Source organism: Myotis myotis, unplaced genomic scaffold (genome assembly GCF_014108235.1).
Source record: "Myotis myotis isolate mMyoMyo1 unplaced genomic scaffold, mMyoMyo1.p scaffold_m19_p_2, whole genome shotgun sequence".
NCBI classification, from domain to species: Eukaryota; Metazoa; Chordata; class Mammalia; order Chiroptera; family Vespertilionidae; genus Myotis; species Myotis myotis.
In genome coordinates this window covers 61,978,915-62,003,717 of record NW_023416324.1, presented here as the reverse complement: position 1 = coordinate 62,003,717, position 24,803 = coordinate 61,978,915, and the positions used below count along the sequence as shown (strand labels likewise).

The following is a 24,803-nucleotide window of genomic DNA, read 5'->3' as shown; positions in this document are numbered from 1 at the left end:
TTTCCCCTTCATGATTGTCTCTCTATGATGTTTGTGGTTTACTCATTAAATAGAAATGACAACAACTTATGGTTTAGTATTAACTAAGATCTATCACTTGTAATATTCTCTATCTTGAGGAAACAGTTCCTGAAGGGTATTTCAAAGGGTTGTTTCAAAGAGCAAACTCAGTTGTATTTTACCAAAGATGTTTACATATGCTCTCCACCCCCTGGTTTTAGCCACTCAACATGGTACTTTAATGAGGCCTTGGTGTCCAATTGGCTGTAATGCAATCAGGTAAACATATTGACCGCCTACTCTTCAGGCCAAATAAAAAATGTTAGAAATATCTGTTTTGCCCAAACTAGTCTTTCTCATTTTTGAGACTGAATCTGAAGTAGAAGGCCAAGAGAAAATGGCACATTACCATAACGACTATACGAAGGTGAGACCATTCTCTTTTTAGAGGAGGGGAGGGGTAAAGAGGCATATGAAAAGAATTCCTCTTTGATGCTTTTGAATCAGTTATTAAAGATGCTGTTATAATAAATAGCAGTTTACCTCACTCTTAGAAATCCTTGTGGCTCTGATAGTTCCTATACGCATGGATCCAGATCAGAGCCACTTCAGGATTCAGATCAAACTGGACCTTTGTGAATCAGTTGAGTTCTGTGGTTAAATGGGAGTTGTTCAGGGCTCTCAGGGTTTATAGGTAAGGGAGGGCTTGGGGTTCTATTTCTCCTAAAAAAGTATTTTGTGAGGGATGTCTAGACCGCCCACTCACATTTTCCCGTGGTGCCTGTGAAAAGGGCAAAATTCTGGGCTTCAACTCAAACCTGCTAAATCAGAATCCTTCCAGTTAAGCTCAGGAGCCTACCTTTTTCACGAGGTTTTTGGTAATGCTGGTGTACCTTAGACTCTGAGACTCGCTGCCCCAAGGCCAAGGCTATGCTATGTCTGGTAGATGCACAACCCACCAAATTGGTAAACCAAGGAACAGTTTTCTGACCATTTCTCCATAGGTACTGTTTTGTTTTATATATGTTTTTACTGCATTCAGAAAAAAAAAAAAAAAAAAAAAAAAAAAAAAAAAAAGGCATCTCAACAACCCCAACCTTTTCATCAATTTTTTAAAATTTTTATAGTCTGAAGTTTACTTTTCTAAGTTAAAAGAAAATAAAATTAACTTTATTTATCTTGCAATACCTTCTGGCATTACAATGGTAATAGCTGAGTATGCCAGGTTTACAATTCAGTGATACATTTAGAGAATAAAGAGAATATAAGCATCTTGTTTTTAGTTATGTAGGCTAAACATTTGTTGAATAAGATAGAAAATAATTTCTGCTTTCTCCTCATTACATGCTTAGCCCATTGCCTGGCAAATAGAAAATATTAGCTAAGATGATTTTTATTACAACCTGAGCCCTTTCTGTAATTGAGCTGGGGTACATCTGAATTAAGATGGTTTTTGCTAAATCTAATTTTATTTCAAGGTCTGGAAAAATACTGGTAGGTTATTTACTTTCAAATGTTGCTTTCAGTAAGCTTTCTTATCTCCCATTGTTGCTGACGAGATCAGTCGATTTCAGTCAACAACCTTCCTTATGCAATCATTAGCGGTTGCACACCGTATTGGATGCTGTGGGGCTCCACGGATTTCAACATCACCCTAAAGCCTAGATTCCAACGTGTCCCAGCTTTTACTAAAAATAACAAAATAATCTTGTGGACAGAAACACAGTGAATTTGGTATAGGGAGAAAATGTAACCTGGGCAGAATGTTTTTCACAATATTTCCTACCTTTTAAGCCCAAGCAATGCAATATTATAAATATACTATCTCTGCCTCACAACATAATCACATCTAAAAAATAGTAGAAAATCCCTTCCTTGTAACTTGGCCAAGTGTATTGAACAAGAAAGAGTTCTTCACTAGTTAATGGGCTTCTTATTTTATGGTTAAAAGTTTACATTCATTCGTCCAGTAATTCTAGAAAATCTCAGTCTTGATCTCTTGGAATTCTGCCTCTTCCACATTTGCTCTATTATATATTTCTAGTACATTTTATATCTCTTCCATGTCTCCTGTACATCTGCATTAATCCCTGCTTCTTTATTTGGATCTATCTTCCAGTTCTTTCTTTCTCTCTTTGACGCCATTAATCTGTTACTTAATCTGTCCCTTCCAAATAACTAATCCACTTATCAATGAATTTCTAGAAGGGTCTACTGGGTTCTGTTTCAAATTTACTTGGTCTTTTTCATGGTCCCTTGTTTCTTGTTCAAGAGAAGCTACACTCTTATCTCAAAAAAAGATAAATTCATTCTTCTCTCTTATGTCTATAAAAATATTAAGTATATATTTTTGTACTTTATGTCTGATAATTTTAATATCTGAAGACTTGGCAAGTCACACTTTGCTATCTGTTGTTTCTACAACCTTCTCTCTCTCTCTCTCATTGTGTACTTTAGATTTTGGACTATGAATTCAAGCTCCTTGATGCTTAATCTGTGATAACTTTTTGAGACTGAGATAAAGTTAAGTTTTTCCAGATCCTGGTCTGTGCTGGCTTCATCAAAGTTTAGTCATCCTGCCTGGTTGGTGTGGGTCAGTGGTTGAATGTCCACCTATGAACCAGGAGGTCATGGTTCAAGTCTGGGCATGCAGGAGGCACGGTCCCCAGTAAGGGGTGTGCAGGAGGCAGCCAATCAATGATTCTCTCTCATCATTGATGTCTCTATCTTTCTTTCCCTCACCCTTCCTCTCTGAAATAAATATATATATATATTTTTTTAGAAAGTTTAGTCATCCTGTAAGGACTCCTGGCCTTATTTATTTATTTTCGATAGGCTTGTAAGGTCTGATTTACATACTATAAAGTTTATCTAAGTTCAACTTTTATTTTTGTTCAAATTTTAAAAGACTGCTGATGTATGGAGTAAAATCTAGAATGTGACAGACTGAGGGAAAATGTTGATGCACTTGTTGAGGGAGGAAGGGGAGGGGACATGAATTATTTTGATAAGAAGGGATGAGACAAGCAAAAAGACTCAGATATTTATAAAATAAGGAATTGTTCCTTAGAAATGTGGTTGAAGGAGAACATAAGTGGAAGAGGGCCAGAAAAATTTTATTTGGTTAATTCCTCTCATTGTTCAGGTGGTTTTGTGAATGCCAATTCCTCCTGGAAGCCATCCTGAATCTCTCTCCAACTGGCTTAGGGGTCCCTGCAATATAGAACCAGAGCTCACTGTATTTTTTCAATTAGAGTAATTATAAGAATGTGTTCTGATTACTTGATGACTTTCATGGGTTACTTTAGAGAGCAGAGGTCAGCAAACTCCTGTGAGCCAAATCTGGCCCACTGTCTGTTTCTATAAAGAAACTTTTATTGAAACACAGTCATACCCATTCATTCATGTATTATGTAGCTACTTTATGCTATTATGGCAGAAATGAGCAGTTGCACCAGAGATCATAACAGCTTGCAAAGTCTAAAATACTGGATTTCTGATTCCTTACCAAAAATGTTTGTTCGAGTGTATACTCTCTATCAGGGTAGAACAGTGTCTGTCTTGTTTACTGTTGTTTCTAGAGAGCTTACTGTGGTGCTTGTCACATAGAAGAAGCTAAGAAAATATAGGTGAATGTAGGAATTTAATGGAAAAGAGTTTGGGGTTATGTGAGTTTAGAATGAATTAAAACTAATCAGAGAAATAAATAAAAGTGGTTAGGTAGGTAAAATCCCATTATAAAGAACTTCATTGTAATGTATCAGGAAGGCAGCGGGGATAGAATGCAAATAATCGGGCCTGGGTTCCATGCCTGCCCCCGATGCTCATTAGCCAAGTGGTTTTGACCAAATGAAAATGATGAACATCAGCTTCCTTTGGTAAAGGTGGGATTCATGCTCTGCACCTTTACAGAGCGCTGTCAGGATTTGGTGAGATGCTGTGTGCACAGCCTCTGACACATAAACGGGAGCTCATTCACTGCTGATTCCTTCCCACCTTGTTTCCTTTTCTTCCAAGATGCACCCACTTCTTTGTCCTTACAGATGGACTAAAACCAGTCCATTGGCAACATGGTTCCAATGACCACACATAAGTCTACATCAGCCAGATAAATGTAAATGTTTAATTCAGACATAGTGCCCTGTGGTTAAAGGCATGAAACTGAGTTTTCATCTTGCCCCAAAGGGCAATCACCCTTCAATTCTCCCCTTACTTCACAGCCTAAATGCTCTTGCAATAAACACAGAATTCATCTGAGTTTATACTTTCCCTGTAATTAAAAAAAAAGGACTGAAATGCTAGAAAAAGTGATGTTTTGGATGGGGGGCATCTTTTAGTGTTGGGTAAGTTCTGCCTAGCATAGTGTAAGTAAAATAAAACTTGACAGTCTCAGCAAGCTTTTTCTACTATACCTGTCTGCCTATTAGCTGTGTGACTTTGGGCAGCTCACTTAACATCTCTGAGCTAGTTTATTTTTATATTTTTTAAAATATATTTTTATTGATTTCAGAGAGGCAGGGATAGGGAGAGAGAGAGATAGAAACATCAATGATGACAGAGACTCATTGATCAGCTGCCTCCTGCATGGCCCCAACTGGTGATCAAGCCTGCAACCCAGGCATATGCCTTGGACCAGAATCAAACCTGGGACCCTTCAGTCTTCAGGCTGATGCTCTATCCACTGAGTCAAACCGGCTAGGGTAAGTTAGTTTATTTTTAAAACCAGAGGCTCAGTGCACGAATTCATGCACCAGTGGGTCCCTCGGCCTGGCCTGCAGGATCGGGCCAAAACCGGCTTTCTGACATCCCCTGAGGGGTCCTGGATTGCAAGAGGGTGCAGGCCAGGCCAAGGGACCCCACCAGTGCATGATCAGGGCTGGGGAGAGATGCGGGAGGTTGGCCAGCCAGGGAGGGGCCATGGGAGGGCTCCAGGGCGTGTCCGACCCATCTTACTCAGTCCCTATTGGCCGGACCCCAGCAGCAAGTCAACCTATCGGTCAGAGCATCTGCCCCCTGGTGGTCAGTGCACGTCATAGCAAGTGGTTGAGCGGCCTTAGTATATCATTAGCATATTACGCTTTGATTGGTTGAAAGGATGACCGGATGACCGGATGACCAGATACTTAGCATGTTAGACTTTTATTATATAGGATAGGGAGTCTGTCCACCAAATTACAAGGTTTTTGTGAGGAATAGATAAGATACCGTAGGTCTCATTGGGTGAAAAATTTAAAAATGATGCAGAAATATAGGTTTCTACAATAGCATGGCCATGCCCCCTCCTGTTGGGATCAGAATGCTTTTTTTTCTGTTCCTAATGAGTGGAGGGGCTTGCTAGCAAGGGATGTAGGGACTCTGAGGTAGTGGGTAAGGGCATGTCATCTGGAGCCAAATGGGCTGGGCTCTCCTCCTGTTCTGTCACCTAGTAACTGTCTGACCGTGGCAGATTACCCGACCCTAGTGTCTTCCTTTGTCAAACTTGGATAATATAACTACTTTATAGGTTGTTGTTTTTTAAATAATTAAGTGAAGTAATATATGCAAAGTTCCTGATGCATATCAAACCCTCAGTAAATGGTTGCTAGTATTATTTTTATTTTCAAGACTTATACATTAGGAACAAAATAGCTTGTTGTTGTTGTTGTTAAAAATATCAATGGATATTTTCCCATTGATTTTTAGAGAGAGTGGAAAGGCAGGGGAGAGACAGAAAGAGAGAAACATTGATGTGAGAGAGACACATCCATTGGTTGCCTCCTGCATGTGCCCCAACCAGGGCTGGGGATCAAGCCTGCAACCAAGGTATGTGCCCTCAACCAGAATTGAACCCATGACCCTTCAGTCTGCAGGCCAACTCTCTATCCACTGAGCCAAACCGGCTAGGGCGAAATATCTTTTAGTGTATGCATTTCAGTAAAATTTTCTTAACTGCCTTTTTGAAGGGCTTCATCAATCCTTTGTTTGTGGGGTATCCTGCCGCCAATTCTAGAGACACCTCAGGGCCCTGATCCAGTTCCCTCCCCTAAGGCTGCTTGGTGCCCTGGAGAGGCTGGCAAGAAAATGAGCATTTCCCCTAGCATTTAGTGATGACTCTCTCTTCTTTTGTAGCAGGCAGAAGTATGAAAGTAATGGAGCCCTGTAAATGGAGTCTCTTCACTAAGCAGCAGGTCACCCTTTCTCGCTACCATATTAAGTGTATACATTATACTGTTCCTGGAAACATCTGCTTGACAAACCCCTCTAGGGTCACCCTTTGAACATAACTCAGGGCACATCTTCCCTTGATGGCAAAAATAAACTACTCTATAGCCTAAAGCCACATGACATTTTCCACTAGATATCAATATTTTCCTATGTGACATTTAGGAGATCCTAGGCAACCAAAAAAATACCAGCTGCCTCCGTGGTTGTTATATGCATCATTACTGTTCTTCTCATTCCATATTGTTAGAAATCACCTAAGTGATATTAATATTGTTCATTGGAGTGCTCCTTTCTCTTATGTTAGTTCAGGATTTTCTTCCCAAGTCCTTTTGTTCACAAATGTGCAAGAAAATAGCCAGGCAAGGGGGCAAACCTGCGCAGAGAGCTGGAAGAACTTCTCCGTCACATTCCACAGGCTGTCTCCATGCATAGTTCTTCCAGTTGTGACAGCACAACTACAGCTGAATCGATATTCACACTTGGGTGACGGGTCCTAAACAGCTAGCCCTTTTGTATTCCCCTCTGTTATGGAGGGTAGAGATGCTGCTCTTGAAAGAAAATTCTAGTTATTTTAAAATTTACATTTGTAAAAGTTTTACCTCATCGTTCCTAATATTTTTCTGCCTCAAATCCATCCATGGGGCCCTGTAGAGGTTAACAGACTCCAGGCTAAGACCCCCTTACCAGTGGTTCTCAACCTTCTGGCCCTTTAAATACAGTTCCTCATGTTGTGACCCAACCATAACATTATTTCCGTTGCTACTTCATAACTGTAATGTTGCTACTGTTATGAATTGTAATGTAAGTATCTGATATGCAGGATGGTCTTAGGCGACCCCTGTGAAAGGTTCGTTCGACCACTAAAGGGGTCACGACCCACAGGTTGAGAACCGCTGCCTTAGACTGTAGTGACAGCCTCCATCACTTTCAATATGACCTGGGAATGAGAGAACAGTCACTATCTCATTACAAAACTGAAACTTCATATGATTTACTTAAAATCTCTGAGAGTTTCCTCCAACATTACTTGCAAGCAAATAATGAGTCTCCATCCTTTTGTATTTCAAAAGATGTCTAAGAAAAGGGGATTTTTCTCATGTGGAGCCAGGAAAAGATTATTCCTGCTGATATTTTGTCCAAAGCATTTCTCTAGGAAATCGAGTCCTTTTGTAACCATGTCCTCAAGCCACACAGCCTGGGGCAGGACGTCCTAGCAGAAGTATGAAGGCTGACTCAGGCCTCATCACAGCAGCAGTCTTTGATTTTCACCACCCGGGTTCTGGATTGGTGTGCAGTCTGGCTATTTATTGCGAACAGTAACCACGGGACCCTTTGATGCAAACATTTGAAATAGAATTATCATTTATCAATGATAACTATAGCTAACATTTATTGAACACTTACTATTTGCCAGACACTTCTCTAAGTACGTGATGTTTTTTCTTATGTAATCCTCACAGCCATCCTAAGAAAGGTGCATGGCTATCATTCCCATTTTATAGATGGAGAAGTTTGCCTCCATTCACAGAGCTACTAGGTAGCAGGACAAAGATCCACACCTGTCCTGCCTGACTCCAGAGCCCAGAGCCCACGCTCTCAGCCCCTGACCATGCGCCAGATGAGAGCGGCCTTTGCATTTTACTGTGAAGCGGTCTCGGATGTGCATCTCTGCGCCATACTGGGCATGATGCACAACGGGTTCTGGCACTTCTGATTTCTCTGGCGATGGAAGTGAGGAAGCCTTATTAAAAAGAACAACGTCAGCTGTGGTCCAGGCTATCACCTGTGTTGTCAGGTCCTGCTGAGAGACCCTTGGGTGTCCCACATCGTTCCTGTTCCATTCTGTTCCAGCCTCAGACGGTTGTGTCCTTTTTATTCGGACTCATTGCTCGGCAAGCTTGATTACTCCAGCCTTGCTCGGGTGCCGAGGCCTAGTCAGGAGCTGGCCAAGGACCACTGACCTCTCTCGTGTGTGACGTGCAGGAACTCTGGGACGGCTGCGCTGTGCTGGAGCGCTCGGTCTTGTTAGCAATGCGAACACTTTGTGCTGCATCGCTGACTCTGTCTACACCCAGCTCTGCCCTTCCTGGGCCTTTGTTCTCTGGCCAGCTGTGCCTGTGATCTCCGGGCTGTGGTGATCAGAGGAAAGAAGGGGCCTTCCCCACCTTCCCAGGAAGAGGAACTTCCTGATTGAGCTAAAGCAGCTCTTCCTGCATTGAAATCTTTGGGTTATTTTCTTGAACTATTCTGTGTCACCACACAGGGGTGGAGGTGGTGGTGCACCATTCATTCATTCAAGACACATTTATTAAGCACTTTATTAAGTACCTCTTGATGTTCCAGGCACTGTGCGGAGCACTGGGGTTGCCATAACAACTAAGATAAAAATTGTTCCTGCTTCCATAATTTACCATTCCTGAAGAAATTAGACACAAAATGAGGCAATTGCAATACAATTTGACAAAATAACTATTTTGAAAGCGCACTGAAGGGCACCTACTCCAGACCTGAGGGGCTGGGGCACATTACCGGGAGAAGTGACATCTGAGATTGGACGCCTAGAAGAAGTTAGGCAGGTGAAGAGGTTGGTAGTCAGGTAGTGAGGAAGGGAAGCAGTGTTCAAGAAAGAAAGAATGGCAAATTCAAAGGTCTACAGGCTGAAAAGCATGCAGAGCCTAGGCAACCACAGTCAGCTCAGGACAGCGAAGCAGTTCAAAATAGTGTGGCAAGACATGAAACTGGAGAGATGAGCAGGCTGGGGCTAGGAAGAGTGGCTATCATTTAATCTTCATATATATCACTTAGGGACCACTTGCTTTCACAGACTAACCTACTGTACCTTGAGGATTTTGTAGCAGAGGATGGAACTGAGGAATAACATTTGTTGAGTCTTAACTGTGCACTGGGGACAATGGGTAATTTCAGAGTCTTTGGTTCTGGATCCCAGACCATATCATCCAAGGGCCCCAAGCCAGCCAGGTGCCTCTCTCCCCCAGGTGGAATCTCTTGTTGCTCAATGCACCAGTAGTGCTCTCCACTCCAAAGACTGGGCCTTCTCAAGGTCCCCTTGGCTCTCTCTGCTGCTGCTGTGCCCACAGCCAGGCTGGATGTGACCACTTTTATTAGGGTTGACCTCTCTGCATCGCTAGGTACTAGGAACTGAACCAGGTCTTTCACACTCACCAGCAACCCTACAAGAAGGAGTGTCTATTTTCATTGGTACAAATGGGAATGCTGAGGCTCAGAGACATCAAATTATTTGTCACCAGCTACAAAGCTATACTAGTAAGTAGGAAGGCAGCATTTGGGCCTGCTCTGATCCCAAAGCCATTATAACTATACAACACGCCCCTTTCCCTGTCACTATTATAGTTCTCATTAGGATCCCTTAAGTCTGCTCCTTCTGTTTTCTTATTGGTCCTGTTTTTGCATTATAAGTCTCCCAACGATTGGGTCAGAGGCTTTTGAGGGGCCTCTCCAAGAGTTGTCCCTTCAATGTGTCCTTCCCACAGAGAAAGGATTGAATTCAGACACCACGCATTTTTAGGGTTTATCCCCAAGATTTAAGACAGCCTCCTATCTCATTGTGATTAAGAACATTACAATAATTTCTGATGTTGGCTAGAATTTTAAAAACTTTCCCAGGGGACCTGGTGATTTTTTATGCAAACATTTGTAGGCAGCCCTGGGGTTTCTCAGCATATCACCTACGTGCCATGAGCAGGCCAGTTTCTTTCCCTGTGCCCTTCCCCACATTCTCACTGAACGTTGTTTTTGATTTACTTTTGTCCCCTTCTTTCACTAAAATTTTAATGTGCAATTTCAATGCTGAAAAAAAAATGTGTTTTTGTTCCTCTGCTCCCTCCTGCCTCTCCTTTCAAACACCAATAAAGCCCAGGCACAAGTCCTGCGGAACCCAGCAGTGGAAACGGACGTATTAGCTAGTGAGGGCTCCAGCTTCAGACAAGAGCACTAATGACTCAATCACGAAGCTTTTATTGAGTGTCTCTTTGCTAAAGCGTAGCTTTCCCTGCGTCAGATGGCCCTGGCTCCGCACTCCTGAAAGTAATCTGGACCCTGTCACTAATTACCCTGCTTCCTGCCAGCAAGTAGAAGAATCAATTTTCCAATTGTTTTTATTGATCACAGGACATTTTCTCCAGAATATCACTCTCTATAAAAAAGGGAATACAATGATTTCCAGTTCACATAGTCAAAGCATTTTATACAGGAAAGGCTGTTTATGAAGTGGTTAGGAGTACACAAGGTAAAGTCAACAGACCTGAATGTGAGTGCTGGCTCTATCCTTTACTAGCTATGTGTAGGAGGGCAAGTTGCTTAAACTTTTGGAACCTCAGTTTCTCCCTCTGTAAAATGGGAATAATACTAGTTCTCAGAGCTGTTATAAGGATTACCTTAGCAGGGATTAAATAAAACAGAGTCGTTTAGCCCATGAAGTACAGTTATTATTATTACTTATTATTATCAAGAAAGCCATCTGCCTGTGTTCAGGCCAATCTGATATAGTTTCATTGGTTACTTGTGATTCTCCTTTCTCCATTCTTCTTCAAAAGTAAGACATGACCTTGCTTTCAAGAATACTCTGATTATTACAATTATAGTAATTCCTCACTTAATATTGATAGGTTCTTGGAAGTATAGTGAAAAACATTATTATGTAACCAGTTTTACCACAGGCTAATTGATATAAATAAAAGTTAAGTTAGTATGGCATCTGATCAATTATACCAGAACGAGGACCTGCTGTGTATGATACAATTAAGGCTTAGACAAATTGCAATTGACCTTTTGCTTTCACTTAGCCTTTATCAACAACTATGTTTTCATTGCAGAATGATGAGGTGGAGTTTGTCCGAACTGGCTACGGGAAGGATATGGTAAAAGTTCTCCGTATTCAGCGAGATGGAAAATTTCACAGCATTAAAGAGGTGGCAACTTCGGTGCAACTTACTCTGAGCTCCAAAAAAGATTATCTACATGGAGATAATTCAGACATCATCCCTACAGACACCATCAAGAACACAGTTCACGTCTTGGCAAAGTTCAAAGGAGTATGTGTTATTATTCTTAGATGCTGCCAATTATGATGCAGAATTCACTATTCTATAACATAATGATACTGCTTGCTTATTTCAAGTTCCCTTTGTGATTCTCCTTTCTCCATTCTTCTTCAAAAGTAAGACATGACTTTGCTTTCAAGAATACTCTGATTATTACAATTATAACCTTATTTTTACATTTAAGCCATTAAAAAAAGTTTTTTTTTTTCCATTCTAAAGTTCCCAGTCTTACAGAAAAGCTTGGTTGTTTTTGTTTGTTTGTTTTTAATTCACCTCTTTGTTCTCTTTTCTTGGATCTCAACACTTATAACACCTTTTAGATAGAGAATCCTATTAAAGAATTTTATGGTTACCTTTTGATTAGGACCATGACAAAATCAAGGTCCTGAGAGCGTTTCAGACCATAAATTTACACATTTTTGTCATGCATTTCTTTGAGTCTAATTATTTATTTTTTCATCTTAAAATTTATAGAAGAAAATACAATTTCTCTTCTTGGTGTTGCTATAAAAGAAAATCTTAAGTACAAGATACACTTTGAAATATATTTGTCCAACTTTTAATGCTTTCCTGGTCTTCCTAACTCCATGACCATTTAGTATCCATATATGGAGGCAATTATACTCTTTCAAAGGGCATTGGAACTGATAGAGTCTGATATGTTAGCACTTTCACCTCAAGTTTTTTTTAAGTGTGAGTGAAGCTGTGCTGGTCCACCAGCAGATTTCTGGGCAATTCAAGAAAAAATTTTTTATTGGCTAAGAAGCCTAAAAAGACAAGAAATGTAGATAGGACAGCTTCTTTTCTCATGCTTTTTGGCATGAAATCCACATCCATGAAATGAAGACATTTAACTGAAATACAAATTCTGCAAGGCATATCTCCACTCTGAACCTTTCTCTTGCTAATCAGAATGGCCCAGCAAGCACAGACATGGCTATGGACAAAGGCATTGCTCTCTTAAAAACATAAATTGAAAACAGGTTTTTGTACTGCACCAAAAAAGAGAGCTGGGTAGCACAGATTCTTACATTTTCTGTACTGTGTGAGAGGTGAAGAGAAGTGAAGGAATGAATCTGGCTGTTTGAACACCAAATTAATTCATGTTAGATAAAATGATCATATAATTTTTATCCAAACCAGAACACATTTTTCCTATTTTTTAAATTGAAATATAATGGGCATATGACATATATTAGTTTTAGGTGTATACTATAATGGTTTGCTATTTGCCTTTATTGCAAAATGTTCACCACAATAAGTCTAGTTAACATCCATCACCATGCATAGTTACAGAATCGTTTTTCTTGTGATAACTTTTAAGATTTCCTCTCTTAGCCACTTTCAAATATGCAGTATAGTCTTACTAACTGTAGTCTCCATGCTGCACATTATATCCCATGATTTATTTATTTTACAACTGGAAGTTTGTACCTTTTGACTCCTTTTATTTATTTGACTTCTCACCCCTGACCCCTCACCTCTGGCAACCACCAATCTGTTCTCTGTATCTGTGGGCTTGGTTTTATTAGTTTGTTTTAGATTCTACATGTAAGTGAGATCATAGAGTGTTTTTCTTTCTCCGTTTGACTTATTTCACTTAGCATAATGCCCTCAAGTTCTATTCATGTTTTTGCAAGTGGCAAAATTTCATTCTTTTAATGGCTGAATGATGTTCCATTATATCAGCGGTTCTCAACCTGTGGGTCGGGACCCCTTTGGCGGTCGAACAACACTTTCACAGGGGTCGCCTAAGACCATCCTGCATATCAGATATTTACATTATGATTCATAACAGTAGCAACATTACAGTTATGAAGTAGCAATGAAAGTAATTTTATGGTTGGGTCACAACATGAGGAACTGTATTTAAAGGGCCAGAAGGTTGAGAACCAATGCATTATATATATCACATTTTCTTAATCCATTCATCCATTGATGAACACTTAGGTCATTTCCATATTTTGACTACTGTAATAATGCTGCAATCAACATGGGGGTGTATGTATCTTTTCAAGTTAGTCCTTTCATTTTCCAAATCAGGAAACTTTTGAGAGTGGAATGGGATGCTATTAATAATTATTCTAGGACAACAGGTAGAATATGTCTCAAAAATGTCAGATTTATCCTGGGGAAACCTGTATAAATAGTCCACCTTAATTATAGGAAAGCCCTAACTAATCTGTAGATTATGATAACACCATCAAACATTGCCTGGAGATTAATATGAAGAATTTGTGTGGAAGTGAGGAGCTGCTTTATGAGGGTGAAGAGCTGAGGATGGTCAACAGAAAGACTGTTTGCAAGGCAAAGACAGCTGAAGCGACCCTTCATTAACATTTTTCCTCGGAAAACTTGGAGGCCTATTTGCCAGCCTCATAGAGTCCAGAGTGTTTTGGAGTATAATGTAGTACTGTACCTGGTGTAGGTGATGGCAAGCTCATTGTGAGAAGCATCTAAACACGTTACTTTTGCTCATCTACTGATTGACACATGTCCTACAAAGCAGGTTTCTTAAAAAAATGATAGTCTCACTTGGTGATGGTGATTTATCAATTACATTTAGGAGCCCTTGTGAAAAATTGGAATAACAACCCATTCAGCTCTCAAGATTCTTTCTAATTTTACATTTCTCTATCTCTAGATAGCACTTGATTCAAAAGGGAGATCCATGGATATTAAAAATTATTTTTAAGTGGGACAAATATTTCTGATCACTAGCATTTTGTTTCTTTTTTAAAATGTTTTTTTTAAAAATATTTATTGTTGAGATTATACAGATGTCCCTCTTTTTCCCCCTATTGCTCCACTCCACCTGGGTCCTGCCCCACCCCAGGCTTTTGCCACCCTATTGTCTGTGTTCATAGATAATGGATATCTATATATATAAAAGGCTAAGTGACTGTCCAACTGTCTGACCATCTGACTGGCTGGTAGAAATGACATTCACTGACCACCAGGGGACAGATGCACAGGAGCTGCTGAGCTGTGGTGACTTGGCAGTGGCGGTTCTAGGGTGATGCATCCGGGAACCAGAGAGGAGGGAGCCCGATTCCTCATGGGGCTGTGAGATTCCACCTTTGGCCATGGGTTAGGTTGTTGCTGGGGCACTGTCGGCCCCGAATCTAGTTTACTGTGGAGCTGTGGTGACTGCAGATGCCCTTCGGGCCACGGTGCCACCCAGGTACGGTCAGCCTGGGAGGGACCATGGGAGGTTGGCTCCAGGGCATGTCCAGCCCATCTTGCTCAGTCCCACCCTGCCGGCCACCTTCTAATTAATATCCTTTCAATGCACACAAATTCATGTACCGGGCCACTAGTATACACATAAGATCTTTAATTTCTTCCTGCCCACCATCCTTCCTTCCCTCTGAGAATCATCAGTCTATTCTATTTCTATGCCTCTGATTCTATTTTATTCACCAGTTTATTCTGTTCATTAGATTTTGCATTTGTTTATTCTGATTTTTAGATTCAATTGTTGATAGATATGTATTTGTTGCCATTTTGTTGTTCATATTTTTTATCTTTATCTTTTTCTTCTTCTTCCTCTTCTTAAAGAATACCCTTCAGCATTTCATATAATACTGGTTTGGTGGTAATGAACTCCTTACCATTTTTTTGTCTGTGAAGCTCTTTATCTGACCTTCACTTCTAAATGACAGCTTTGCTTGGTAGAGTAATCTTGGTTGTAGGTCCTTGCTATTAATCACTTTGAATATTTCTTGCCACTTCCTTCTGGCCTGCTTAGTTCCTGTTGAGAAATCAGCTGACAGTCGTATGGGCAATCCCTTGTAGGTAACTAACTGCTTTTCTCTTGCTGCTTTTAAGATTTTCTCTTTGTCTTTAGCCCTTGGCATTTTAATTATGATGTGTCTTGGTGTGGTCCTCTTTGGGTTCCTTTTGTTTGGGATTCTCTGTGGTTCCTGGACTTTTAAGTCTATTTCTTTCACCGGGTAGGGGAAGTTTTCTGTCATTATTTCTTCAAATACATTTTCAATATCTTGCTCTCTCCCTTCTTCTGGCACCTCCATAATGTGGATGTTGGTATGCTTGAAGTTGTCCCAGAGCCTCCTTACACTATCTTCATAGTTTTAGATTCCTTTTTCTTTTTTCTCTTCTGGTTGGGTGTTTTTGCTTCCTCATATTTCAAATCGATTTGATTCTCAGGATCCTCTAGTCTACTGTTGAATTCTTGTATATTATTCTTTATTTCAGTTAGTGTATGCTTAATTTCTGACTTGTCCTTTTCCATTTTTTGGCATTTTCACTAAGACCCTTAAAAGTCTCACTAAGTCCCTTGGAGGTCTCTAAAAGATTCTTGAGTAACCTTATAACTCTATATCCAGTAGTTTGCTTTCTTCCATGTCTTCCATTTGTGACATGTTTCTTTGTCTCTGCATTTTTGCTGCTTCCCTGTGTTTATTTTTATGTATTGGGTAGAGCTGCTATGTCTTATTGAGTTGATAGAGTGGCCTTGTGTAGTAGGTGTCCTATAGGGCCCAGTGGCTCAGCCTCCCCAATCACCTGAGGTGGACTCTCTTGGTGCACCCCTTTGTGGGCTGTGTGCACAGTCTTGTTGTAGTTGAGACTTGATTGCTGTTGGTGTCACTGGGAGGAATTGACTTCCAGGCCAATTGGCTATGAGGACCAGCTGTGACTACAGAGGGAGAGCTGCTGTGCAGGAAACACCCTATGGAGCAGGACTTGCTTTAGTGGGGCTTTGGCGTTCACTGAGTCTGCCCCTTGAGTGTGTTATTTATGGATGTGTAGAGTTGTAATCTGGTATGATCTGACACTGGGTACACTGGCTCTTGAGTCTCCAGAGAGGAGTAAAGGCAGCCACTGCCTGGGGCCACACAGCAGGAGCTATAGAGAGATCTGCAGATTCCTTTTCTTTGTATCAGGTTTGGAAGTGCCCAGATGAGGCCCATCTGTGAAGCAAGGCAGGTGGGTGCTGGTTCCAGGTCTTGGGTTATTTGTTGATAGGTTTGGGGCTCCCTGACCAGCTGCAGTTTGTTTGACAGATTTTTAGCCTGAGCAAGGACAGGCTATTCATGTGCAAAATCCACTGCACACTGATTGGGTGCGGCTGGAAATTGGATGAGGCGGGTCTCAGGGATCACCAGGGTGGAGCAAACAGAAATGGCTGTCAGTCAGCCCTGTGACTGGGGACGTCCCAGCATAAGAACAATGATCCCTGCAAATACCTCGTCTGGGAGAACACCACCCCCGAGTTCCTGCCCCGATGCCAGACAATCCAGTTCCTCCTTGTATGTGTCTGTGTCCTGAGAGCCTTGCCCTGGCGCTGGAGCTCAGAGGAAGTGGGACTTTGCAAGTTCAATTTGTCTGCCAACATTTTAGGAGGAGCAGCTGGGTCTCCAGCAGCCTCTGTGTCAGTGAGCCCCAGTCTGCACTGGTTTTTACAGCTGTAGTTATGGGGACTTCTTTTCCCAGCTTTGGGACCCTGGACTGGGCATCTGCTGTGGGGCTGGGACCCGTTGCTCCTCTGGGCGGCCTCCGCAGAGACAATCTCCCACCTAATTAAAAAAGTGGCACATGTGGGTGCTGGACCAGCCCGTTCATGCCTCCACGCCTCCCAGCAGTTTCTGTGTTCTTTCTTTTTTACCTCGTTAGTTGTAGGACTTCCACTCAGCCAGCTTCCTGATGGTTCTGGGTAATGGTTGTTCTGTATTTTAGTTGTAATTTTGATGTGGTTGTGGGAGGCCTACGCCACCATCTTGGTCTCACCCCCATTTTGTTTCTTTTTACAGATCAAAAGCATAGAAACGTTTGCTATGAATATCTGTGAACATTTCCTTTCTTCTTTTAACCATGTCATCAGAGCTCAAGTCTACGTGGAAGAAGTCCCTTGGAAGCGTTTTGAGAAGGTTACTTTACTTATTTGTGCTCTCAGTTTAATTAAAGAAATTGGCTTTATGACATACTGAAATTTTATTGGAAACAATGTTGGTTTCTAATTTTCAGAATGGAGCTAAGCATGTCCACGCGTTTATTCATACTCCCACTGGAACGCACTTCTGTGAGGTTGAACAGATGAGGAGTGGTGAGAAAATACTTTTCATGTTTTGATTCTGCTATAGCAATTTCAGGTTTCTCTTCTTCTAAGTTATTCTGTTTAATAGGAAACTGTAGAGAATTTTGAAAGCTTTTTAATCTGAGATGAGAATGAGCATTGTGACTTTAAATTATATTTTAAAACAATCTACTTTTTTTCTTAAAAATGAAAAATGAAAAATGAAATAATAGCTTTTGCAAGAAATCTGGGAGTTAAATGGAGTGGATCATTTTTATTACCAGGTTTTGAGGTAAGGAAAAAAGGCTCACGCTGACAAACCCCCAAATTTCTGATCTTTCTGACCAGTACTTTAAATATCATACTGTGCTTTAATTATAATAAGTATTATAGGAAATAGCTAGTAAATAACAGTCAAGTTTCCCTGACACATTATTTGCGTACTATTACTATAAAAATGAACCTCACTTAAAATAGCAATGACAATTATATAATTCTTAAGAAATTTTAAAATTAATGGTGGAACATAATTACAATAACCCCAGGCCTGAAAGTAACACATAGCATTTCTGCTTGAGAGCAGCCAATCACACAGCCTCACCTAACTGCAAAGGGAGGCTGGGAAAAGTAGTCTAGCCAGGTACCCAGGAGGAAGAGGAAGTAGATTTAGTGAACAGCTAGCAGTCTCTGCAACTGGAAGGTGAAAAGAAGACTGAAGAGGAACTGTGCAGTTTGGCAAATAGAACATTGGTGACTTCTATAAAGAATATGTTAGCAGAGCCCTGGAGTTGGAAGTGGGGTGGTCAAGTATAAGGTTCTTCTGATCATAATAAGAAACCGGCTGCTCTTCACACCCTTGTTCTTTCTAGGAATTTCTAGGAGTTATCATCAGCCTGAATTGTAGTCACCCGGCTGCTGTAGGGTGGAAAAACTAGTCACCATAATTAGGCCAGAGCTTTTTCTTTCTGCAGAAAGCTACAGAGCTTCAGGGTATTACGATCACTGTGGCAGTGTTCCCAGAAGCTCGGCTTTACTCATCTGGAATCCAGTGCCTCTCCAATATGCCCTGGGGCTGGAGGGATCAGAGGAGGGCAAGAAGCATCAGTTGCCTCAAGAGTAGGCAGTATGTATGTGCACACATATGTGAGTGTACACACATATCTTCCAGTGTTGTGTGTATGAAGATGACATTTGTACTTTGTGCCTCTTTGGAGAGTAAGGATCTGGTGCTCTTTGGGCAGCAGATTTTAATTCTTCATTTGTTTATTATCTAAGAGTTGAAACTGTGAGTTGAGCCAATATACAATTATTGTCATAAGAAATGCCCTTGTGTAGGCTTAATTGAAGAAAATAATCATTTTACACACACACACACACACACACCAATCCAGAGTGAAGGCTGTTGTTATAAACCCCTAAGTAGGGCTTTTGGTGGGGGGCTGGCTAGGTTGGTGAGAATTCTGCCCCCTCAAACACATGCACTTAATCACACATTCAGCCATGCAACTCCCAAAAGGGACTTTTCCCAGCAGAATATGTAACTGGGTTTCTCTTAGTGGACTGGATTCATTCTTATCAATTGAGCAAACATTTATAGAAAGCCTACTGAATCTCAAACACTGTTTTGGGCCCTGAGAATTGCTGTAAAACTCCCATTGCATCATTTAGAGTACTTTAGGCTGTCTCAAAGTCTGCTAGTTCCATGGGAGAATCTGGAAGAGTGAAAGAAATTTGTTCACCCAAAGGAATGAGGACTGTTATGTTTGTGACTTCCCCAGCTCTGAGAGGAGGGCTGGACCCTGCATGTGGGGTGCAGACTTCTGGTTTAGGTGTTATTTGGAACTTGGATCTTCCAAACTCTTTCTTTCATGTGTCTCTGTGAGCTCCAAGCTTAGCCGTGCCTTGAAGTCACTAGGATGGCTGAGTTACTAATTTAAACTCTATTGGGCCCCAAACCTCTTCACTATTTGAATCATAACTCATCAAATTTCTCCCAATCTGACACTAATTATAAAAACTCATGGCTAAATAGAGGAATGGAGGATGCAGATGAGATCTCAACTGGCTGTGAAAAATAGTCTATTAACATGGAAACGAGTGGGAGTAGGAAGATGGTTTTAAGGAAGGGATGATGACAGGGAAGTCCTGGAGGAGAATAGACTTAAGAGATGTCAAGCTGAGCAGACCATAGAAGTGAGATGGGACAAGTGGGAGACTCAGGCCAGAGATGGCCTGAGTATGTCCAAGAAGGCTGTGCATGTCCTTTAGATATCAAGACTAAAGTGCTCTCCAGTTCATCCAAAAGAAGAGTTCTTGTCAAACCCCAGGTCTTTTAAAATCATCTTGATGATCACCTAGTGGTACAAAAGCCCAGTTAACTTCCTTCCTCTGGGTGATGTCAGCTCTCCCCACCCAGAAGTGCACAGAGGGAGCTTTCGCTCTCTCTGCATGCGCTAAATGGACTCTCAAGGCAAATGACATTTAATTGATCTTCATTTTTTTTCTAGCACTTTGTAAGTTTGAGGTTTTCTACTAGAATGATTTCATATAGTTTTAAAATATTCTGCTTTTAGCTATTTGTGTCCTTTTTGGAGGTGTTAAATGTGGAAGCAATTATCCTCTTCTTGACAGGATTTTTTCTTGGCTCAGTAAAGCTTTGTGCTTTGTGACACCTGATGCGTAGGTAAGGAATTGGACTTTTCTATTAATTCCCAGTGAGTGTCTTTCCCTTGGAGAACTAAGGGGGAGGATGTGTGCTTCTCTGAGAGATACACCACAGTCTGCTAAGTGTGTGGGAGGGCACTAAAAGCTGGAGAAGATTGTATTCTGGCAAAGTGAAATGTGAAAATCTTCCTTGTACATTTAATCTCCATAACCATGGCAGACAGACAAAAAAATAAAAAAAACCAAAAAATTTAAAAAAGCCGATTAAGTGGTTTAATGGGAAGTAACCTAGAAAAGGACAGTCTTTGCGGGTGAATTCCTTCTTGTTAGCCTAAATTGGAATCTTTTTTAAAGTGTGTGAGGCATCACATTTTTAGTTGATGGGTCTATGAATTTGAAAGGCTCAGGTTCTTACCAGTGTTTAGGAAGCTGGGGCACTGCCAACAGAGGAGCTACAATAAGCTCTCTGATTTCATCCAGAGTCTAATGTCTGCCAAGGGAAAAAATTCACATTCAAAGAGTATAGGTTTTCTGTTGTTGTTTTTGTTCATAGAATGATGAGTGCACCGGAGTAGATGGTTTGTGTTCTGCCCAAACTGTAGCAAATAGTTAACTGTCCTTGGGAACATGAGACATTTTATTCTGTGTGAAACCAAAGCCAAAATAAATTAGAAAATGCAACTGCTTTCTCCATTGTCTTATTCTAGCAAGAAAGGAGATCATTTCAAAGTTGCCTAGCAGGAGTGACACTCCTGGAAGATGAATAAATCTCGTCCTTGGCCAGAGGTGGATAGTGACGGCACATCAGAAATAGTTTTCAGAACCCAGTGAGCCTTTGTGAAACCTGGGGAATATTTACAGGTGGTAGAAGTTTTAAGAAGAAGTCAGTTCTGGCAAAATCATCATAAAAACCTTTATAGAGCATTTCTATGGGGCAGCCATTTTTCTTTACAAGTTTTTCTTAGACATCTGTCAACTAGGAAATAAGTATGGTTACCATCTCCATTTGACAGATGAGAAAATCAAGGTAGAGAGAGTTTAAGTAACTTTCTCAGGGGAACAGTGCTCATAAATTGGGGAGGAGAGGCACAGAGAGTGGTTAGATTTGAATTTAGAGATTCTGAGGCCCAAGGCTGTGGTCTCAACCATTGTGCAACAGTATCCAGGAATCCTCTTATAATTAAGACCATTGGAGGCGCCAAAATTTTTTTTAATTACATGGATGCTGGCAATCAAGGCCAGCTGTTTAGGAAAAGATAAAATAGATAAAGTTTGCCTTTGCTCCTCCTTCACCTTCTCTTTATCTCCCTTCAAGGGTTCCCACTACTTTTTTAACACTACTTCTGATTGCAAACCCACTTTCATTTCTATAGGATATTTTTTAGAGGCAATTACTATTGGAAATAGATTATAGTGTTAATGTATAAAGGTTTAAAGAGTCAGTCTTTTAAGGGGTCTTTGTATTTCAATAGGACATTTTTAAGGAATAAAAAGTTTTCAAGACACATAGGGGCCACTCTAAAAATGATGCTTTACATTCCATTTCAGAACAATGGAGATGGTATTTTTTCAGTCGGGGCTGTATTAGAGGCCCCCCAAAGTACACTATGGAATGGGAAATGGCAACCCCTTTATCTCCTGGAAAGACCTCTTATTGTAAAGAAATGGGGAGAGTTAAAGGAAGGAGAAAACTTTGTGTAGACGAGAACAATCCAAAAAGGAGGAAGAAACGTATGGAATCTCAAAATGGGGTATTGATTTCAAACTCCACTTCTGCGAGTTCCTAGCCAGGTCACTATGGGCAAATGATTAGAAGTCCCCTGGGTAAAATTACTTATGTAACAGAGATGTGAGAATTCAGTAAGGTAATGACTGAAAAAGATAACAACAAAACTCATGCTGATAGTCAAGACTTTCTTAGAGGATATTGATGCCCTCTCCCCCTCTCCCTGCCACACTCTGTATTAGAGTTGTGGGTGGGGTGATCAGGAAGGGAAATGGTAAAAACCAATGGAAGAGAACTGTCTAGAGAAAAAGAGACTAAATTGTGAGACACTCATTTCTTGATGTGAATCAGACATGTTGTACTCTTGCATTCACTCATTCAACAGATGCTTATTGATTACTCCTACACTTCTCTCAGATTTGGGACTTAGACTCTCTTGGATCAGCTCCACATTGCATTTAGAAATGCTGATTTTTCAGAACCATGTCTTCATCTAGAATCCGATAAACCTGGACAACCTAATAGCATTAAGGCATTGTTGGTGTCCTTCTCTTGATTCTTCTGCAGATATAACTTCCAATGAGAACTTCAGAATCTATATATATATAAAAGGCTAAGTGACCATCTGACCAGTAGCTATGACATGTAATGACCACCAGGGGACAGACGCTCCAACCAGTATCTATGATGCGTACTGACCACCAGAGGGCAGACGCTCAACATAAGAGCTGCCAAGCTGTGGCGAGATATCAGAGAGCCAGTTTTGGCTCTATCCCTGCAGACCAGGCTGGGGGACCCCACCTGCCGGAGGGACCCTGCTCACTCCACAGACGCCCTTTGAGCTGCGGCACCACCACAGGTGTGGCCAGCCGGGGAGGGACTATAGGAGGTCCAGTCCCACCCCACCCAGTCCTGCCCTGCCGGCCACCTTCTAATTAATTTCCTTTCAATGTGCACAAACCCGTGCACTGGGGCACTAGTGTTAAATAAATATAATTTTCAGTTTTACCACATTACCTTGGAACACTCTGGTCGGAATACCTTATTTAATCAGTACATGTTTCATCAGCAGATCTACCACTAAGCCCTGGCCATTGCTCTCTCTAGTAGATGCACACTTGTGGCCAGGAAAATATCAAAATATAGTCATTATTCATCTACTTCTGAAACCCCACAGCTCCTGAATTAACTAAGGCATTAACACCACACAGACAATGTAAACCATTGGATTATTAAAGCTGCCCTGGATCGTAATTGAGGATCATGAGTTGCATTCTTATTCTTCACCTAAGACCATGTAGAACATAGCGATGCCTGACACCTCCAGCCCTTGATTTATTTACTAAGCAGACCAGGAAGGTTAGATATTAATCAGGAATAACTTTAAGACTGAATAGAGGTGACCTTTGTCATCCTGCCATGACACTGTGCTAGTGGGGATGTATACCCAAGTGTCCCCTGAATATCCAGCCTCACCAGACTGCACATACAAAGAAGACTATAGTGATGTTAATTCCTGAAATTTCCTGGCCTTGTAGCTCTCTCATTACAAAACTTCTGGGCCTCTCCAGCTAAACTCTCCCACCTTCTGGCAGCCTGAGGGGCTGTCTCATGTGCTCAGGGAGAAGTTGGCACCATTGGGTACAGCTTCTGCCTCGCTGGCTCTGCTCAGCATTTGCTGTGCCAGTTATCACTGCTCCTTGGGAAGAATGATGTTCTCCACAGAGCATTGTGCCTTGGGGCTTCTCAGTGTGTCACCTGAAGCCGTGGTCTCTTTAGGCTTCACCAAACTGTTGGAGCTACAGTGTGTTCCATTTAGAAAAAGAAAAAGATAATTGTTCCCTCACTAACTCTTGCTTCACCTGCCAACTGGACCCTGAGCTAAAACTGCCTGGCACACAAGCAAACAGCTTATTCAGATTATGCCTCTCACCCCTCCACCTCCCCCATTCACCTCACAAGGTGACATCAGGGGCTGTGGGGAGAGTCACATCATCCCCTCCACTGTTTTCAGCTCTGCACTCTTTCCCCCAGGTCCTCAGGAACCAACTTTGTCCTTTCTCCTTCAGTCAAAAAACTTAGGCATACCTATGCCTTGCATGTCATCAGCCTCATCTTCCCCATCTCTATTTAGGCTCAGTCAGGCTTACACTCTTGTCCCTTCATGAAGTTGTCTGGTTTTGCTGAGTTCATAACCACAAGGGAACTGAGGATCTGGTGGTGACTGGCGCCATAAGTCAGTATAGACAATCCTTATGAGGACTACCCCCAAACAGGGAGTCCTAGCAGCAGACAGAACTGCTTATTAAGTCATTTCAGCATGATTTTCTGTTGAAAGAGATGCAGCTCAAAAAATAGATGGTATTTGGACTTCAACACAACATGGAGGTTTAGTCTCTGACCTTCAGTTCTCCAAGGGCAGGAGAGGGCAGTGAATCGTGGAATCCAGATGGAGGGAAAGACATACCATCTTCATCATTTGGACTTCAGAGGAGTCAGGGAGACAGAAAACATGGGCAGTGATGTAGTTCTCAGTATAAGCATAGTGTGCCATGTTTTAATGACCAGAATCCTCAGGGCTAGGGATCAGTGAGAAGGCATTGATCCCCTCTTACCTTTTTACTTAAAACAGGACCTCCAGTCATTCATTCAGGAATCAAAGATCTCAAGGTCTTGAAAACGACCCAGTCTGGATTTGAAGGATTTATCAAGGACCAGTTCACCACCCTCCCTGAGGTGAAGGACCGGTGCTTTGCCACCCAAGTGTACTGCAAGTGGCGCTACCGGGGCAGAGACGTGGACTTTGAGGCTACCTGGTATGAGCATGTGCTAGGGCCTAGCGCTGGCACAGGTAGTGTCTGCCCTTGTCCTTGGGGCCTGGAGTTCATGAAGTCTTCAATTTAAAGGGAACCTTGGAGGCCACTCAATTCAACTTCCCCACTATTCAAAATCCTTTTTGTTGGACAACAGAAAGCCAATGGTCTTACTTTGAGTTGAAAATCTGCACTTGAATCTCAGACTCTATTAGCAATAATGACCTTGAATGGACCACCTAATTTCCATGACCATCTGCTTTTCATTGATGAAATCG

The 24,803-nt window shown here is 41.5% G+C and overlaps 1 protein-coding gene across 1 annotated transcript in view; it reads left to right on the top strand.

Annotated features, from left to right (window-relative positions):
- Positions 1-319: 319 nt before the first annotated feature.
- The window catches only part of LOC118676280 (uricase), a 31,791-nt gene continuing 7,307 nt past the window's right edge, over positions 320-24,803 (top strand). The window contains exons 1-5 of the mRNA XM_036349926.1: positions 320-427; positions 11,058-11,276; positions 17,060-17,176; positions 17,274-17,352; positions 24,345-24,528. Of these exons, the coding sequence (XP_036205819.1) occupies positions 320-427; positions 11,058-11,276; positions 17,060-17,176; positions 17,274-17,352; positions 24,345-24,528 (707 nt within the window). The remainder of the gene's footprint in view (positions 428-11,057; positions 11,277-17,059; positions 17,177-17,273; positions 17,353-24,344; positions 24,529-24,803) is intronic.